The sequence below is a fragment of the Tamandua tetradactyla genome, chromosome 4 (genome assembly GCF_023851605.1).
Source record: "Tamandua tetradactyla isolate mTamTet1 chromosome 4, mTamTet1.pri, whole genome shotgun sequence".
Lineage (NCBI taxonomy): Eukaryota > Metazoa > Chordata > Mammalia > Pilosa > Myrmecophagidae > Tamandua > Tamandua tetradactyla.
In genome coordinates this window covers 186,416,430-186,430,507 of record NC_135330.1, presented here as the reverse complement: position 1 = coordinate 186,430,507, position 14,078 = coordinate 186,416,430, and the positions used below count along the sequence as shown (strand labels likewise).

Genomic DNA, 14,078 nt, shown 5'->3' with positions numbered 1-14,078 from the left:
AACAGAATTTTTAAAATGTCTAGTGAATGACTGAGCACACATATTAGGAAACAAACAAATGCAGTCCTAATGATTTAAATAAAATCACTAGTTTTTTATTTATTTATTTATTATTTTAAGTTTATAAATAATAAATTTATAAATAAATTTATTTATTATAAGTTTATTCTGAAAATTTCATAAAACTTTAAAATATGGACTTTTTTTTCTATTAAGAATTCAGTGGTATACTCAAATTCATTAAAAACTAAATTCCTACAAAAAAGTACTTTTATAGTCAAATTTTCTAGCCCTAAAAACACATAAACATATGTACTAGAAATTATGGCTTGGTACTCATACATGCAATTATTGTAGCAAATGTAAATTTTATAAATTCAAACATCAAATATGAGAACATATAAAAGTTACAAAATACAATCTTACTTACACTCAACATTTTCTGGAAATTTTCTATGAATATCTTTGTAAGTATCTAATGCTTTTTGGTAGTTACCTATAAACAAAAAAGAAAAATTATAACACAGTAGAAGATTGTAGAAATTAATAGGACTCAGAAAACTACCAATTTTAATCCAGTGTACTTTTGACAAACTTTAACAGTTTGGTATGAAGGGCTTCATGTTTATCACTAGTGTGTGTGTGTGTACATATATATAACTTTTACAGATAAAATAATAATTAGAAAAGGGGCTATAGCAGATATAAATGGATGATACTGAAACTTAGTTACACTTCATACATATTTCAGTGGCAAAAACGTAAAAGCCATTCAATTTCCTAAATTTTAAAGCAAAAATTATTCTAGATGACCAAAGAATAGATGTTTTTTTATTAATTAACGGAAAAAAAGTAATTAACCCAACATTTAGAAATCATACCATTCTACATATGCAATCAGTAATTCTTAACATCATCACATAGATGAATGATCATCGTTTCTTAGTACATTTGCATGGGTTTAGAAGAACTAGCAACACAACAGAAAAAGATATAGAATGTTAATATAGAGAAAAAAATAAAAGTAATAATAATAGTAAAAACAAACAAACAAACAAACAAACAAAAAAAACCTATAGCTCAGTTGCAGCTTCATTCAGTGTTTTAACATGATTATTTTACATTTAGGTATTATTGTGCTGTCCATTTTTGAGTTTTTGTATCTAGTCCTGTTGCACAGTCTGTATCCCTTCAGCTCCAATTACCCATTATCTTACCCTGTTTCTAACTCCTGCTGGACTCTGTTACCAATGACATATTCCAAGTTTATTCTCGAATGTCGGTTCACATCAGTGGGACCCTACAGTATTTGTCCTTTAGTTTTTGGCTAGACTCACTCAGCATAATGTTCTCTAGGTCCATCCATGTTATTACATGCTTCATAAGTTTATCCTGTCTTAAAGCTGCAAAATATTCCATCGTATGTATATACCACAGTTTGTTTAGCCACTCGTCTGTTGATGGACATTTTGGCTGTTTCCATCTCTTTGCAATTGTAAGTAATGCTGCTATAAACATTGGTGTGCAAAAGTCCATTTGTGTCTTTGCCCTTAAGTCCTTTGAGTAGATACCCAGCAATGGTATTGCTGGGTCGTATGGTAATTCTATATTCAGCTTTTTGAGGAACCGCCAAACTGCCTTCCACAGTGGTTGCACCATTTGACATTCCCACCATTTGTTATCCAACAGTGGATAAGTGTGCCTCTTTGTCCACATCCTCTCCAGCACTTGTCATTTTCTGTTTTGTTGATAATGGCCATTCTGGTGGGTGTGAGATGATATCTCATTGTGGTTTTGATTTGCATTTCTCTAATGGCCAGGGACATTGAGCATCTCTTCATGTGCCTTTTGGCCATTTGTATTTCCTCTTCTGGTAGGTGTCTGTTCAAGTCTTTTTCCCATTTTGTAATTGGGATGGCTATCTTTTTGTTGTTGAGTTGAACAATCTCTTTATAAATTCTGGATACTAGACCTTTATCTGACATGTCATTTCCAAATATTGTCTCCCATTGTGTAGGCTGTCTTTCTACTTTCTTGATGAAGTTCTTTGGTGCACAAAAGTGTTTAATTTTGAGGAGCTCCCATTTGTTTATTTCCTTCTTCAGTGTTCTTGCTTTAGGTTTAAGGTCCATAAAACCGCCTCCAATTGTAAGTTTCATAAGATATCTCCCTACATTTTCCTCTAAGTGTTTTATGGTCTTAGACCTAATGTTTAGATCTTTGTCCATTTTGAGTTAACTTTTGTGTAGGGTGTGAGATATGGGTCTTCTTTCATTCTTTTGCATATGGATATCCAGTTCTCTAGGCACCATTTATTGAAGAGACTGTTCTGTCCCAGGTGAGTTGGCTTGACTGCCTTATCAAAGATCAAATGTCCATAGATGAGAGCGTCTATATCTGAGCACTCTATTCGATTCCATTGGTCGATATATCTATCTTTATGCCAATACCATGCTGTTTTGACCACTGCGGCTTCATAATATGCCTTAAAGTCAGGCAGCGTGAGACCTCCAGCTTCGTTTTTTTCCTCAAGATGTTTTCAGCAATTCGGGGCACCCTGCCCCTCCAGATAAATTTGCTTATTGGTTTTTCTATTTCTGAAAAATAAGTTGTTGGGATTTTGATTGGTATTGCATTGAATCTGTAAATCAATTTAGGTAGGATTGACATCGTAACTATATTTAGTCTTCCAATCCATGAACACGGTATGCCCTTCCATCTACTTAGGTCTTCTGTGATTTCTTTTAGCAGTTTTTTGTAGTTTTCTTTATATAGGTTTTTTGTCTCTTTAGTTAAATTTATTCCTAGGTATTTTATTCTTTTAATTGCAATTGTAAATGGGATTCGTTTCTTGATTTCCCCTCAGCTTATTCATTACTAGTGTATAGAAATGCTGCAGATTTTTTTTCCCCCTTTGGTGAAAGCTTTTTTTTTTTAATTAAAAAAAATTAATTAACACAACATTTAGAAATCATTCCATTCTACATATGCAATCAGTAATTCTTAATATCATCACATAGATGTATGGTCATCATTTCTTAGTACATATGCATTGATTTAGAGAAAGAAATAGCAAGACAACAGAAAAAGAAATAAAATGGTAATATAGAGAGAAAATAAAAATAAAAATAAAAAGTACAAAAATATATAAGAAAAAAAAACTATAGCTCAGATGCAGCTTCATTCAGTGTTTTAACATAATTACATTACAATTAGGTAGTATTGTGCTGACCATTTTTTTTTTTTTTTTTAGAAATCATACCATTCTACATATGCAATCAGTAATTCTTAACATCATCACATAGATGCATGATCATCGTTTCTTAGTACATTTGCATCGGTTTAGAAGAACTAGCTATATAACCGAAAAAGATATAGAATGTTAATATAGAGAAAAAAAATAAAAGTAATAATAGTAAGAACAAAACAAAACAAAACAAAACAAAACAAAAACCTATAGCTCGGATGCAGCTTCATTCAGTGTTTTAACATGATTACTTTACAATTAGGTATTATTGTGCTGTCCATTTTTGAGTTTTTGTATCTAGTCCTATTGCACGGTCTGTATCCCATCAGCTCCAATTACCCATTATCTTACCCTGTTTCTAACTCCTGCTGAACTCTGTTACCAATGACATATTCCAAGTTTATTCTCAAGTGTCGATTCACATCATTGGGACCATACAGTATTTGTCTTTTAGTTTTTGGCTAGACTCACTTAGCATAATGTTCTCTAGGTCCATCCATGTTATTACGTGCTTCATAAGTTTATCCTGCCTTAAAGCTGCAAAATATTCCATCGTATGTATATACCACAGTTTGTTTAGCCACTCGTCTGTTGATGGACATTTTGGCTGTTTCCATCTCTTTGCAATTGTAAATAACGCTGCTATAAACATTGGTGTGCAAATGTCCGTTTGAGTTTTTGCCCTTAATTCCTTTGAGTAGATTCCCAGCAATGGTATTGCTGGGTCGTATGGCAATTCTATATTCAGCTTTTTGAGGAACTGCCAAACTGCCTTCCACAGTGGTTGCACCATTTGACATTCCCACCAACAGTGGATAAGTGTGCCTCTTTGTCCACAACCTCTCCAGCACTTGTCATTTTCTGTTTTATTGATAATGGCCATTCTGGTGGGTGTGAGATGATATCTCATTGTGGTTTTGATTTGCATTTCTCTAATGGCCAGGGACATTGAGCATCTCTTCATGTGCCTTTTGGCCATTTGTATTTCCTCCTCTGAGAGGTGTCTATTCAAGTGTTTTTCCCATTTTGTAATTGGGTTGGCTGTCTTTTTGTTGTTGAGTTGAACAATCTCTTTATAAATTCTGGATACTAGACCTTTATCTGATATGTCGTTTCCAAATATTGATTCCCATTGTGTAGGCTGTCTTTCTACTTTCTTGATGAAGTTCTTTGATGCACAAAAGTGTTTAATTTTGAGGAGTTCCCATTTATTTATTTCCTTCTTCAGTGCTCTTGCTTTCGGTGTAAGGTCCATAAAACTGCCTCCAATTGTAAGATACATAAGATATCTCCCTACATTTTCCTCTAACTGTTTTATGGTCTTAGACCTAATGTTTAGATCTTTGATCCATTTTGAGTTAACTTTTGTGTAGGGTGTGAGATATGGGTCTTCTTTCATTCTTTTGCATATGGATATCCAGTTCTCTAGGCACCATTTATTGAAGAGACTGTTCTGTCCCAGGTGAGTTGGCTTGACTGCCTTATCAAAGATCAAATGTCCATAGATGAGAGCGTCTATATCTGAGCACTCTATTCGATTCCATTGGTCGATATATCTATCTTTATGCCAATACCATGCTGTTTTGACCACTGCGGCTTCATAATATGCCTTAAAGTCAGGCAGCGTGAGACCTCCAGCTTCGTTTTTTTTCCTCAAGATGTTTTTAGCAATTCGGGACACCCTGCCCTTCCAGATAAATTTGCTTATTGGTTTTTCTATTTCTGAAAAATAAGTTGTTGGGATTTTGATTGGTATTGCATTGAATCTGTAAATCAATTTAGGTAGGATTGACATCTTAACTATATTTAGTTTTCCAATCCATGAACACGGTATGCCCTTCCTTCTATTTAGGTCTTCTGTGATTTCTTTTAGCAGTTTTTTGTAGTTTTCTTTATATAGGTTTTTTGTCTCTTTAGTTAAATTTATTCCTAGGTATTTTATTCTTTTAGTTGCAATTGTAAATGGGATTCGTTTCTTGATTTCCCCTCTGCTTGTTCATTGCTAGTGTAGAGAAATGCTACAGATTTTTGAATGTTGATCTTGTAACCTGCTACTTTGCTGTACTCATTTATTAGCTCTAATAGTTTTGTTGTGGATTTTTCCAGGTTTTCGACGTATAGTATCATATCGTCTGCAAACAGTGATAGTTTTACTTCTTCCTTTCCTATTTTGATGCCTTGTATTTCTTTTTCTTGTCTAATTGCTCTGGCTAGAACCTCCAACACAATGTTGAATAATAGTGGTGATAGTGGACATCCTTGTCTTGTTCCTGATCGTAGGCGGAAAGTTTTCAATTTTTCCCCATTGAGGATGATATTAGCTGTGGGTTTTTCATATATTCCCTCTATCCTTTTAAGGAAGTTCCCTTGTATTCCTATCCTTTGAAGTGTTTTCAACAGGAAAGGATGTTGAATCTTGTCAAATGCCTTCTCTGCATCAATTGAGATGATCATATGATTTTTCTGTTTTGATTTGTTAATATGGTGTATTACATTAATTGATTTTCTTATATTGAACCATCCTTGCATACCTGGGATGAATCCTACTTGGTCATGATGAATAATTCTTTCAATGTGTTGTTGGATACGATTTGCTAGGATTTTATTGAGGATTTTTGCATCTATATTCATTAGAGAGATCGGCCTGTAGTTTTCTTTTCTTGTAATATCTTTGCCTGGTTTTGGTATGAGGGTAATGTTGGCTTCATAGAATGAATTAGGTAGTTTTCCCTCCGCTTCAATTTTTTTGAAGAGTTTCAGGAGATTTGGTACTAATTCTTTCTGGAATGTTTGATAGAATTCACATGTGAAGCCGTCAGGTCCTGGACTTTTCTTTTTAGGAAGCTTTTGAATGACTGATTCAATTTTTTTACTTGTGATTGGTTTGTTGAGGTCATCTATGTCTTCTTGAGTCAAAGTTGGTTGTTCATGTCTTCCCAGGAACCCGTCCATTTCCTCTAAATTGTTGTATTTATTAGCGTAAAGTTGTTCATAGTATCCTGTTATTACCTCCTTTATTTCTGTGAGGTCAGTAGTTATGTCTCCTCTTCCATTTCTGATCTTATTTATTTGCATCCTCTCTCTTCTTCTTTTTGTCAATCTTGCTAAGGGCCCATCAATCTTATTGATTTTCTCATAGAACCAACTTCTGGCCTTATTGATTTTCTCTATTGTTTTCATGTTTTCAATTTCATTTATTTCTGCTCTAATCTTTGTTATTTCTTTCCTTTTGCTTGCTTTGGGATTAGCTTGCTGTTCTTTCTCCAGTTCTTCCAAATGGATAGTTAATTCCTGAATTTTTGCCTTTTCTCCTTTTCTGATATAGGCATTTAGGGCAATAAATTTCCCTCTTAGCACTGCCTTTGCTACGTCCCATAAGTTTTCATATGTTGTGTTTTCATTTTCATTCGCCTTGAGGTATTTGCTAATTTCTCTAGCAATTTCTTCTTTGACCCACTCGTTGTTTAGGAGTGTGTTGTTGAGCCTCCACGTATTTGTGTATTTTCTGGCACTCCGCCTATTATTGATTTCCAACTACATTCCTTTATGATCCGAGAAAGTGTTGTGTATGATTTCAATCTTTTTAAATTTATTAAGACTTGCTTTGTGACCCAGCATATGGTCTATCTTTGAGAATGATCCATGAGCACTTGAGAAAAAGGTGTACCCTGCTGTTGTGGGATGTAATGTCCTATAAATGTCTGTTAAGTCTAGCTCATTTATAGTAATATTCAGATTCTCTATTTCTTTATTGATCCTCTGTCTAGATATTCTGTCCATTAATGAGAGTGGTGAATTGAAGTCTCCAACTATTATGGTATATGAGTCTATTTCCTTTTCAGTGTTTGCAGTGTATTCCTCACGTATTTTGGGGCATTCTGGTTCGGTGCATAAATATTTATGATTGTTATGTCTTCTTGTTTAATTGTTCCTTTTATTAGTATATAGTGTCCTTCTTTGTCTCTTTTAACTGCTTTACATTTGAAGTCTAATTTGTTGGATATTAGTATAGCCACTCCTGCTCTTTTCTGGTTGTTATTTGCATGAAATATCTTTTCCCAACCTTTCACTTTCAACCTATGTTTATCTTTGGGTCTAAGATGTGTTTCCTGTAGACAACATATAGAAGGATCCTGTTTTTTAATCCATTCTGCCGATCTATGTCTTTTGATTGGGGAATTTAGTCCATTGACATTTAGTGTTATTATTGTTTGGATAATATTTTCCTCTACAATTTTGTCTTTTGTATTATATATATCATATCTGATTTTCCTTCTTTCTACACTCTTCTCCATACCTCTCTCTTCTGTCTTTTCATATCTGACTCTAGTGCTCCCTTTAGTATTTCTTGCAGAGCTGGTCTCTTGGTCACAAATTCTCTCAGTGACTTTTTGTCTGAGAATGTTTTAATTTCTCCCTCATTTTTGAAGGATAATTTTGCTGGATATAGGAGTCTTGGTTGGCAGTTTTTCTCTTTTAGTAATTTAAATATATCATCCCACTGTCTTCTTGCTTCCATGGTTTCTTCTGAGAAATCTACACATAGTCTTATTGGGTTTCCCTTGTATGTGATGGATTGTTTTTCTCTTGCTGCTTTCAAGATCCTCTCTTTCTCTTTGACCTCTGACATTCTAACTAGTAAGTGTCTTGGAGAACGCCTATTTGGGTCTAATCTCTTTGGGGTGCACTGCACTTCTAGGATCTGTAATTTTAGGTCTTTCATAAGAGTTGGGAAATTTTCAGTGATAATTTCTTCCATTAGTTTTTCTCCTCCTTTTCCCTTCTCTTCTCCTTCTGGGACACCCACAACATGTATATTTGTGCAGTTCATATTGTCCTTGAGTTCCCTGATACCATGTTCAAATTTTTCCATTCTTTTCCTGATAGTTTCTGTTTGTTTTTGGAATTCAGATGTTCCATCCTCCAAATCACTAATTCTATCTTCTGTCTCTTTAAATGTATCATTGTAGGTATCCATTATTTTTTCCATCTTTGCTACTTTATCCTTCACTTCCATAAGTTCTGTGATTTGTTTTTTCAATTTTTCTATTTCTTCTTTATGTTCAGCACATGTCCTTTCATGTCCTCCCTCAATTTATCGATTTCATTTTTGAAGAGGTTTTCCATTTCTGTTCGTATATTCAGCATTAGTTGTCTCAGCTCTTGTATCTCATTTGAGCTATTGGTTTGTTCCTTTGACTGGGCCATATTCTCAATCTTTTGAACATGGACAGTTATCTTCTGCTGCTGGCATCTCGGCATTTATTCAGATTTCTCTGGGTGTCGGACCCAGCAAGGTTGTAAGATTTTTCTGTGAAATCTCTGGGATCTGTTTCTCTTATCTTACCCAGTAGGTGGCGCACGTGGCACACGTTTCTCTTAAGTGTTTGGAATGGGTCCCCCCCGGTCACCAATCTCCGCGGCCTGGGGTTTTCCGATCCAATTCTCTCCGTTGGTTCAGGGGCCACGCGTGGGGGGGGCGTCAGCTGCCGCGGCTTGAGGGGACCCTGTGGCTGGTCCCCGGCCGCAGCGGGCCTGGGGGGTTTCCCACCGGACCAGGAAGCTTCCCGCGGGGGGGGGGGGGCACCGTGGCTTGGATAGCCCTGTGATCCGAGACTCGTAGCCGAGGACTCGAAGCCGAGACTCGAAGCCGCCCGCAAAAGAGGGGCGCCGGCCGCCTCGGCTTGGGAAATTTGCCTCTCCGAGACTCTCAGCTGGCCCGGGAAGGAGGGAGGGAGTATCTCCGACCGCCGCAGCTGCCGCTGCTCGGGAAATCGTGCGCCGCTCGGGGGTCTCACCGCAGCCGAGTCTCGCAGTCAGACTAGCCAGTCCAGACTTTGGATAGCTCTCCGATCCGAGACTCGTAGCCGCAGACTCGAAGCCGAGACTCGAAGCCGCCTGCAAAAGAGAGGCGCCGGCCGCCTCGGCTTGGAAAACTTGCCTCTCCGAGATTCTCAGCCGGCCCGGGAAGAAGGGAGGGAGTATCTCTGACCGCCGCAGCTGCCACTGCTCGGGAAATCGCGCGCTGCTCGGTATCTCACCGCAGCCTAGTCTCGCAGTCAGACTAGCCAGTCCAGACTGGGTTACGCTGTGTGTCCATTCCCTGTCGTAGCCCCGGGAGCTGTTCTGCACTGTTTCTGTTCACCTATTAGTTGATTTGGAGTCGGAGGAACTAAGACGCACATACCTTACTAAGCCGCCATCTTGGAACCCCTGCTAGAAATGCTACAGATTTTTGAATGTTGATCTTGTAACCTGCTACTTTGCTGTACTCATTTATTAGCTCTAGTAGTTTTGTTGTGGATTTTTCCGGGTTTTCGACGTATAGTATCATATCGTCTGCAAACAGTGATAGTTTTACTTCTTCCTTTCCAATTTTGATGCCTTGTATTTCTTTTTCTTGTCTAATTGCTCTGGCTAGAACCTCCAACATGATGTTGAATAATAGTGGTGATAGTGGACATCCTTGTCTTGTTCCTGATCTTAGGGGGAAAGTTTTCAATTTTTCCCCATTGAGGATGATATTAGCTGTGGGTTTTTCATACATTCCCTCTATCATTTTAAGGAAGTTCCCTTGTATTCCTATCTTTTGAAGTGTTTTCAACAGGAAAGGATGTTGAATCTTGTCAAATGCTTTCTCTGCATCAATTGAGATGATCATGTGATTTTTCTGCTCTGATTTGTTGATATGGTGTATTACATTAATTGATTTTCTTATGTTGAACCATCCTTGCATACCTGGGGTGAATCCTACTTGGTCATGATGTATAATTCTTTTAATGTGTTGTTGGATACAATTTGCTAGAATTTTATTGAGGATTTTTGCATCTATATTCATTAGAGAGATTGGTCTGTAGTTTTCTTTTTTTGTAATATCTTTGCCTGGTTTTGGTATGAGGGTGATGTTGGCTTCATAGAATGAATTAGGTAGTTTTCCCTCCACTTCGATTTTTTTGAAGAGTTTGAGGAGAGTTGGTACTAATTCTTTCTGGAATGTTTGATAGAATTCACATGTGAAGCCGTCAGGTCCTGGACTTTTCTTTTTAGGAAGCTTTTGAATGACTAATTCAATTTCTTTACTTGTGATTGGTTTGTTGAGGTCATCTATTTCTTCTTGAGTCAAAGTTGGTTGTTCATGTCTTTCCAGGAACCCGTCCATTTCATCTAAATTGTTGTAGTTATTAGCGTAAAGTTGTTCATAGTATCCTGTTATTACCTCCTTTATTTCTGTGAGGTCAGTGGTTATGTCTCCTCTTCCATTTCTGATCTTATTTATTTGCACCCTCTCTCTTCTACTTTTTGTCAATCTTGCTAAGGGCCCATCAATCTTATTGATTTTCTCATAGAACCAAATTCTGGTCTTATTGATTTTCTCTATTGTTTTCATGTTTTCAATTTCATTTATTTCTGCTCTAATCTTTGTTATTTCTTTCCTTTTGCTTGCTTTGGGATTAGTTTGCTGTTCTTTCTGCAGTTCTTCCAAGTGGACAGTTAATTCCTGCATTTTTGCCTTTTCTCCTTTTCTGATATAGGCATTTAGGGCAATAAATTTCCCTCTTAGCACTGCCTTTGCTGCATCCCATAAGTTTTGATATGTTGTGTATTCATTTTCATTCGCCTCGAGGTATTTACTGATTTTTCTTACAACTTCTTCTTTGACCCACTCGTTGTTTAAGAGTGTGTTGTTGAGCCTGACGTGTTTGTGAATTTTCTGGCACTCCATCTATTATTGATTTCCAACTTCATTCCTTTATGATCCGAAAAAGTGTTGAGTATGATTTCAATCTTTTTAAATTTATTAAGACTTGCTTTGTGACCCAGCATATGGTCTATCTTTGAGAATGATCCATGAGCACTTGAGAAAAAGGTGTATCCTGCTGTTGTGGGATGTAATGTCCTATAAATGTCTGTTAAGTCTAGCTCCTTTATAGTAATATTCAGATTCTCTATTTCTTTATTGATCCTCTGTCTAGATGTTCTGTCCATTGATGAGAGTGGTGAATTGAAGTCTCCAATTATTATGACATATGTGTCTATTTCCCTTTTCAGTGTTTGCAGTGTATTCCTCACATATTTTGGGGCATTATGGTTCGGTGCGTAAATATTTATGATTGTTATGTCTTCTTGTTTAATTTTTCCTTTTATTAGTATATAGTGTCCTTCTTTGTCTCTTTTAACTGCTTTACATTTGAAGTCTAATTTGTTGGATATTAGTATAGCCACTCCTGCTCTTTTCTGGTTGTTATTTGCATGAAATATCTTTTCCCAACCTTTCACTTTCAACCTATGTTTATCTTTGGGTCTAAGATGTGTTTCCTGTAGACAGCATATAGAAGGATCCTGTTTTTTAATCCATTCTGCCTGTCTATGTCTTTTGATTGGGGAATTCAGTCCATTAACATTTAGTGTTATTACTGTTTGGATAATATTTTCCTCTACCATTTTGCCTTTTTTATTTTATATATCATATGTGAGTTCCTTCTTTCTACACTCTTCTCCATACCTCTCTCTTCTGTCTTTTCATATCTGACTCTAGTGCTCCCTTTAGTATTTCTTGCAGAGCTGGTCTCTTGGTCACAAATTCTCTCAGTGACTTTTTGTCTGAGAATGTTTTAATTTATCCCTCATTTTTGAAGGACAATTTTGCGGGGTATAGAATTCTTGGTTGGCAGTTTTTCTCTTTTAGTAATTTAAATATATCATCCCACTGTCTTCTTGCTTCCATGGTTTCTGCTGAGAAATCTACATATAGTCTTATTGGGTTTCCCTTGTATGTGATGGATTGTTTTTCTCTTGCTGCTTTCAAGATCCTCTCTTTCTCTTTGACCTCTGACATTCTAACTAGTAAGTGTCTTGGAGAACGCCTATTTGGGTCTAATCTCTTTGGGGTGCGCTGCACTTCTAGGATCTGTAATTTTAGGTCTTTCATAAGAGTTGGGAAATTTTCAGTGATAATGTCTTCCATTAGTTTTTCTCCTCCTTTTCCCTTCTCTTCTCCTTCTGTGACACCCACAACACGTATATTTGTGTGGTTCATATTGTCCTTGAGTTCCCTGATACCATGTTCAAATTTTTCCATTCTTTTCCCGATAGTTTCTGTTTCTTTTTGGAATTCAGATGTTCCATCCTCCAAATCACTAATTCTATCTTCTGTCTCTTTAAATCTATCATTGTAGGTATCCATTGTTTTTTCCATCTTTTCTATTTCATCCTTCACTTCCATAAGTTCTGTGATTTGATTTTTCAGTTTTTCTATTTCTTCTTTTTGTTCAGCCCATGTCTTCTTCATGTCCTCCCTCAATTTATCGATTTCGTTTTTGAAGAGGTTTTCCATTTCTGTTCGTATATTCAGCATTAGTTGTCTCAGCTCCTGTATCTCATTTGAACTATTGGTTTGTTTCTTTGACTGGGCCATATTTTCAATTTTCTGAGTGTGATCTGTTATCTTCTGCTGGCGTCTGGGCATTTAGTCAGATTTTCCTGGGTGTTGGACCGAACAGGTTGAAAGATTTTTCTGTGAAATCTCTGGGTTCTGTTTTTCTTATCCTGCCCAGTAGGTGGCGCTTGTGGCACACGTTTGTCTGCGGGTCTCACCAGTAAAAGGTGCTGAGGGTCCTTTAACTTTGGAAAACTCTCGCTGTGGGGGAGGTTCCCCAGCCGAAGCGGCTTGGAAGAGTGCCAGCCGCCCCGAGGGTCCGAACGCGGCGAGGGTCGCCGGCCGCCGCAGCCCTGGAGAGCGCCCGTCTGAATTTCCTAGTCTGCCCGGGGCGCCAAGCGTGGCGGGAGGGCGCCAGCCGCCGCGGTCCGGGAGAGTGCACCGTTCCCAGCCGGACCAGGGAGTCACGTGTTTGGAAGTGATCCCCCCGGTCACCATTCTCCGCGGCCTGGGGATTTCCAATCCAATTCTCTCAGTTGGTCCGGGGGGCCACGCATGGTGGGACGCCAGCTGCCGCGGCTTGAGGGGACCGCCTGTCCACTTCTCCCAGCTGACCCGGGAAGGAGGAAAGGCGGGACTCCGGCCGGTTTCCACCCCGCCCGGGGAAGGCCCCGCCCCTTGGCGATCTAACCGGAGCGGGTTCTCCCAGCCAGTCAGGCGTTCCAGCATGGGGTACGCTGTCTTTTTGATCTTTGTCGTGGCTCCAGGAGCTGTTCTGTATCATTTCTACTCCCTTAGTAGCTGTTCTGGAGGAGGAAAGGTGAGGATGGCAAGGCTGTCGAGGACGGTGGTGGAGGAGCCGGTGAAGGCGGAAGAGGGCACGGTGGTGGTTGGAGAGCCGCTGGAGTAGGAGGAGAAAGGGAAGGATAAGATGGCGGATGCATCACCGCCGGAGCAGAAGGGGAAAGAGAAGGGCAAGATGGTGGTGGGAGCGCCAGCGGAGAAGGGGGAAGAGGATGGCTAGATGGCGGCAGGAGCCCCGGCGGAGAAAGAGGAAGGGGGGGCTATATGGCGGCGGGAGCGCCGGCGGAGAAGGGGGAAGAGGAGGGCTAGATGGCGGCGGGAGCGCCTCCGGTGGAGAAGGGGGAGGAAGGGGGCTAGATGGCGGCGGGAGCGCCACCGGCGGAGAAAGAGGAAGAGGATGGCTAGATGGCAGCCCAAAGAATACATTTTAAAATGAAGTGATTCAGGTAATAGACTAACATTAATTTCAATATCATCCATTTAGTTGGAAAAAATGAAAAAAAGCTTTTTTGTAGTTTCTGTTTTAAACTATTAAAATTTGATAGAAAGCAGTGTGTTTTATAATAAATTACCTTCATGTAGCAGCAAAGAATATGAAAAATGATTTCCGGGTTAAAGATCTTTGTTAAAATCTCAGTAAATAAGTTATGA

The 14,078-nt window shown here is 38.4% G+C and overlaps 1 protein-coding gene across 5 annotated transcripts in view; it reads right to left on the bottom strand.

Annotated features, from left to right (window-relative positions):
• IFT88 (intraflagellar transport 88) overlaps positions 1-14,078 on the bottom strand; it is a 174,550-nt gene that overhangs the window by 53,208 nt on the left and 107,264 nt on the right. For all 5 annotated transcript variants that reach the window (XM_077158807.1, XM_077158806.1, XM_077158805.1 and 2 more), the window contains one exon: positions 431-496. In XM_077158807.1, coding sequence (XP_077014922.1) covers positions 431-496 — 66 coding nt within the window. The remainder of the gene's footprint in view (positions 1-430; positions 497-14,078) is intronic.